Genomic DNA, 6,132 nt, shown 5'->3' on the forward strand with positions numbered 1-6,132 from the left:
CAAACTTTTTCACAACTCTTAATTTATGATTACAGGAGTATCAATGATATCACATTTTAATTTTTGATTTGGGTTTCTATATTTTTTCTATGTGTAACAAATATTTATAGTTTGTTAATTATTCCATATTGAGAAAAACATAAATATCAAATATATTTTGACCACAAGAACACATATATTCAGAAATCATCAGATTTTACAATATGAAAACATAGTCTTTTTAATAAATATTTCACCATGCGCAAGGCGCATGTCTTATCCTAGTATTAATTAAATTGGCACGGACATATAAATTAAAATAATCACTCTTTTTATTTACAATGTATTTAAGATAAATAAATCAAGGCAATCATATTTACCTATTTTAAATGGTATATAGTTAAATTTAAAACATATTAACATACATATATGGTATACTTTTTAATATGGTTATCTATTAAATAAGACTTTGTACTCATAAGATTTTACGATTATTTGTATTTTTTATAACAAAAAATTTAAACTGCTGAAAACAAAATTTTTAATGTGGACTTTTAATAACTTGTGTAATTTATAATTGTATTTAAAAATTTAATGCAAATTGCAAAATTAAAATATTAAGTTTTCAGTACTTTTTAAATGAAAATTTAAGACCTAAAATATATATTTTGATATGGTATATAATTTAATTTAAACAGTATTACAGTATTTATATTTTTAATATGAATATCTATTAATTGACAATTTCTATGCATATAATTTTGTGATCATTTGTATATTGTGATAACAAAAACTTAATACCGTTAATCACCAAGTTTTAAATGTGAGACTTTTAATAGTTTTAGTAATTTAAAGCCGTTTTTTTAAATTAAAAATATAACATATACTAAAATCTATTTTTATTATATAGTGAATATGATTTTTAAGTTTATTTTAATAATATAAAATTTAAAATGATATAGAAAAATTGTTATCAAATCTTTATTATTCAAAATCATTAATTACAATATATATTTTAGTCATATTAGGTAATTCCGTATTTTTTATCAATGAACCAACTGATTGGTAACAGTGGAAATGAAGTTACAAAAGCTTATAATTGTGGATGCATTACAAACATTTACTAATCTATATGTTGTGGTGGAATAAGGTAAGGGGCCAAGAATGGACGAAAGCCTCTAATAACTAAGTAGTCAGCCAGTTCGACAGTTACATTTTCCCAGTAATCCAAGCTTTCAACGCTGTTCGGGAACAGGACAGGAAAAGAACTAGCCCGGAGACAAAAAGGTTCAGACATTGAGAGGAAAATGACAAGATCTCCTATGTCTTCAGTGTGAACCGCGTTGCCTTCACCGTCTAGTTTGAACACCATTAAATATTCTGTTCTCATTTTGGCAACACCATCATCGATCTCAACAGTCTTCTTGTACTGCTTAACCAAGAAAGTTTCGCCGGTGGTTACTGACTCCACCAAGTGCTCGTACGTGCAGCACGAATCCATAAGCTCGTTTGTGGTCTTAGTTACCTCGGGAATTTTTTTAAACCGCAGCCTCTGAATCTTGTGTTTGTGATTCTGGAGATCCCATGTTCCCACGAGGTGACCTCCAGCCCCAAGAATGCGAAACATGCCCTCTTTCTTGGAAAACATAACACGAGAAGAGAAGAAGCATGAGTTTTCGATCCTGATATTGGTCCATTCGGGTTTACTCTGAGCTGGTCTGCAAAAACTGAGCTGAGGTCCCAAAAACTTGACAGCCACAACACAGTCTTCATCCTCTGGAGAAGATGAGGACATTGACACGTTGGTGACGATTTGGGTTTGGCAACATGGCAGAGTCACAAGAGGAGGCAGAGGAATGCTTTTTGGATCTGTATACGATGCATACGGGTTTAGGTCATCTTGGAGACGCAGGATTCCGTCGTCGCCACTCAAAGTAGCTACCCATCCGTTAGATGCGCCGATCGTTACCACTTTATCAAAAATATCATTATAAAGCAACTCCAGATGTACCTTCTTTTCCAGATTAATCATGTCATTATGAACCTCTGAAATGACGAGTTTTCCGAGACAGGCTTCATAAGGTTCACAAAGTTCAGCTGAGACGACGAAACAGGGAGGGGTTTGCTTTTTCCTCGAGCAAGATGAGAATCCGTTAGAGAGAAGTAGAAGAGTTGATCTTCGAGATTTCCCAAGCCAGAGCTTCGAGAGCCGGTTCAGAATTAGAGACATGAATATAAATTACTCAATATGTAAGAAACCCTAAATTAAGCCTTCATTTAATATAAAAGGAATAGCCTTGCCGGTCAAGTTTCTACCTAACACCGTTGTTTCCATAAATTTTACCAATATATTTGTGGAAACTTAATGTTCTTTTCCTTTGTTATACTCCCTCCGTCTTTTAATATAAGTCGTTTTAGAGAAATTTTTATGTTCCAAATTATATGACGTTTTCTGTTTTTATGTACTTAATGTTATATGACCAATAATAATATACATTCTATTTTATAATTGGTTGATTTGTGGTTAGGTAAATAATTAATGATGTTTTTGTTAAAAAAATATAAAAAATTAATGATTTCTTAATCTATGTGCACAATTTTAAAACGACTTATATTAAAAAAATGGAGGAAGTATATTATTATAAAATAATTAGCATTTGAGTCTTTATATATACAATTCAAAAAGTAAATATTTCTTTGTAAAAAAGAAAAAACTTAATAGACAAGACAAATTATTACTAATTACAAACACTTTTTTTTATTAGAAATTAATAATAAACACTTGCCAATCTTTTTTTTTTTTTTTGTCAGCAACAAAACAGATTCATATAGACTCTGCGAACCATTCCGGTAACTCTGCATTCGTATGAACGACAAACGATGGTTGTTTCCTTGCATTGCGTGCTAAACTGTCCGCCTTTGAGTTCTGTGTCCGTGGTATATGAATGATCTCTGAGCTGTTGAAACTTCTCTTCAAGAACTTTATGTCTTCCAAATAGCTTGCAAAGGCTGGCCACTCTTCTGGTTCCGAAACCATCTTCACCAATTGAGCACAATCCGTTGCAAAAGTAACACAAGACTGTCAAAGATTCCTCATGCATTCCATTGCCCATATGAGAGCCTCTATCTCTGTGTGTAGTGGCGACTGACTCGCTCTCGTATTCCTTGCTCCCATTAGTCCATCGTAACCTTCCAGGGTACTGTACCATCCTTGCCCTGAATATTTATCCTCTTTTTTCCAAGATCCGTCCGTAAAACACCATCGACCTGGTATACTCGGTATTGCCAAAGGTACTGGAACTTGGGTGAGGTCTGTACTCTGAGTCTGAGAGTTTTTTGATTCCGTCCAAAGTAACGATTCTGTTTCAGCCAATTTAAGAGTATCTCTGGGATCCATATCCAATTTGCTAAAAACTTTATTGTTTCTACCTTTCCATATATACCAGAGAATCTAAGCAAAGTAATGATCCTCCATTTCGGAGGACACTCTCCAAAATAAATGATCCATATTGGTAAACAAAGATTGAGCGGGGAAAATATCTGGATTCGTTGGAATCCGTGAAAGTGCCCAGACCTGAACCGCCGGTGGACATTAAAAAAAACGTGATTAGTGGACTCCTCGGGGGCTCCACATCGGTCACATACAGTACCTCCTTGCATTCCTCTTGACCTCAAATTTTTCTTAACCGCTATACACCCAGTTAAAATTTGCCACAAAAAATGTTTCATCTTGGGTGGGCAGCGTACTTTCCAACAGAACGCCTTCAACGGTGTTATCGAAGGACCAAACTGGGGTGGCATACTCTACTACAGAGTTTGTCCCATGATTTCCAATGCATACCTCTCTTATTACCCTCTAGACTCCACCAGAATTGTGCCACAGCACTCACTAACTTCTTCATTACCGTTTTCGGGATTCGAAAGCATGACATCACATTGTTTGGCAGAGCTGTAACCACAGATTTTATAATCACCTCCTTACCTCCTCTAGTGAAAAACTTAAAAGTCCATCCATTTAATCTGCTATTTAACCGATCCTGAACAACCAAAAACTTGCACCTTTGAACACCCCAGATTTTCCGGTATTCCCAAGTATGACTCCAATCCTCCTAAGTTTGGTATACCTAAGACACCTCGTAATTCTTGTCGTGTATCTTCTTCGATTTTGTGTCCAAATTGAATCGATGATTTGTCAAAGTTTATTTGTTGTCCTGAAACCCCTTCATATTCCTTAAGGATTCTAAGAACAGTATTTACTAATTTATATTTTGCGGTGGAATATATTGTAAAGCAAGACACAATCACCAATATTATTAAAAGAGGAAAATTCCTATTTTATACCCTTAATAATCATGAAAAACTCAATCTTACCTAAATGGCCCCTATTTTTACAAAAAAAAAATCATTAATGGAATTACATCTAAATATTGGACCAATTTATTCCACATATCAATTAAATTACATTAAAAATTTATCAAAATGACCAGGAAACAATATGCTTAAAACAGTTTTTTACTTATTACATCAAATATAATATGTCTGATTTCTATAATCAACCCACGTATTATATCATCATTACTAAAATCAAACTACATCAGATATTTTCGTATATTAGGTGTCATTTAATGTTTTAATTTTCTAATATGACTGCAATATTATTTATTTCAAACTATCTATCACTAAGGGATATCCAATAGGACCGATACTAACATTTTAATAGGTTTTGTGATGGTTTCAAAAATGATTTCTATGTAAATACGCCGTCGTTACTAACATTTTAATAGGTTTTGATTAATATTTTTAAACTCAGAAAATATTTGAAACTATTTAAACAATATATTCTAAACATATGGAAATTCATTCAGCAAAAAAATAATGAAATAATTTCCTAATACTTTACACGAAAAGTTAAAACACTACAAGAAAACACAAGCTTAACGATAAATATTTTTCCTCGTTAATTTACGTCGAATTTACGAGGAAATTACGCGGAAAAATAAAATCAGCGTTATTTCCTCGTAAAGTAACGACGAAACAGTTTCGTCGTAAAGTCGATGTAAAGTAACGTGGCTTTTACGAGGAAATCGTATTTCCTCGTACATTCCACGTAAACTTAGCATGATCTTTACGAGAAAATAATTTACGTCTACTTAGCGACGAAATTTTGAATCCACCAACTTTGTCTGTCACACGTTTTTTTTCGGCCACCTAACTAATTTTCATCGTAAATTCGTAGGAAAATTACAACTACCAGATTCAAAAATTTTCTATAAATAGGGACGTTTGAACATCATTTTAAACACACCAACAAAAAAAACGTGAAAAAAAAAAATGGCTGGCCCCGGGAAGATTTTTGAGTTGCGGAAGTGGATGTATATGCATAGAGATGCTAACGGGAGAGTGACGAAAGAATACCTTGCGGGGCTGGAGACATTTATGCATCAAGCAGATTCAACACCGCTCGCCCAAGAAAGTGGTAAGATGTTCTGTCCTAGTCGAAAATGCAACAATTCGAAATTACCAAACCGTGAAAATGTTTGGAAGCATCTAATAAATAGAGGTTTCACGCCAAATTACTATATCTGGTTTCAACATGGAGAAGGTTTTAATTATGATCAGAATGAAGCTAGTAGTAATAGTAATTTTCAGGAAAAAAAACTGGTTGATCATCATTTGCATAATGAACATAGTTACCAGCAAGAGGAGATGGTAGATTATGATAGGGTTCATGATATGGTAACTGATGCATTCGTAGCTCATGATGAAGATGAAGAACCTAATATAGATGCAAAAAAGTTTTACGAAATGTTAAACGCGGCGAATCAACCACTTTAAAGTGGTTGTAGAGAAGGTCTCTCTAAATTGTCGTTAGCTGCTAGAATGATGAATATTAAAACTGATCACAATCTACCTGAAAGTTGCATGAACGAATGGGCGGACTTGTTTAAAGAGTATTGCCGGAAGACAATGTGGCTGCTGATTCTTATTATGAGATTCAGAAACTGGTTTATAGTCTTGGGTTGCCTTCGGAGATGATAGATGTTTGCATCGACAACTGCATGATCTATTGGGGAGATGATGAGAAGCTAGAAGAATGTCGATTATGCAAGAAGCCACGATTCAAGCCGCAAGGACGAGGACGTAATAGGGTAC

At 33.9% G+C, this 6,132-nt stretch overlaps 1 protein-coding gene across 1 annotated transcript; it reads right to left on the reverse strand.

Moving 5' to 3' along the window:
* Positions 1–1,102: 1,102 nt before the first annotated feature.
* On the reverse strand, positions 1,103–2,209 carry LOC106326336. Its single transcript, XM_013764339.1, has one exon. The coding sequence runs from the start codon at positions 2,207–2,209 to the stop codon at positions 1,103–1,105; it is 1,107 nt and encodes a 368-aa protein (XP_013619793.1).
* Between the last annotated feature and the right edge of the window lie 3,923 nt (positions 2,210–6,132).

This window comes from Brassica oleracea, chromosome C2 (genome assembly GCF_000695525.1).
Source record: "Brassica oleracea var. oleracea cultivar TO1000 chromosome C2, BOL, whole genome shotgun sequence".
NCBI lineage: Eukaryota > Viridiplantae > Streptophyta > Magnoliopsida > Brassicales > Brassicaceae > Brassica > Brassica oleracea.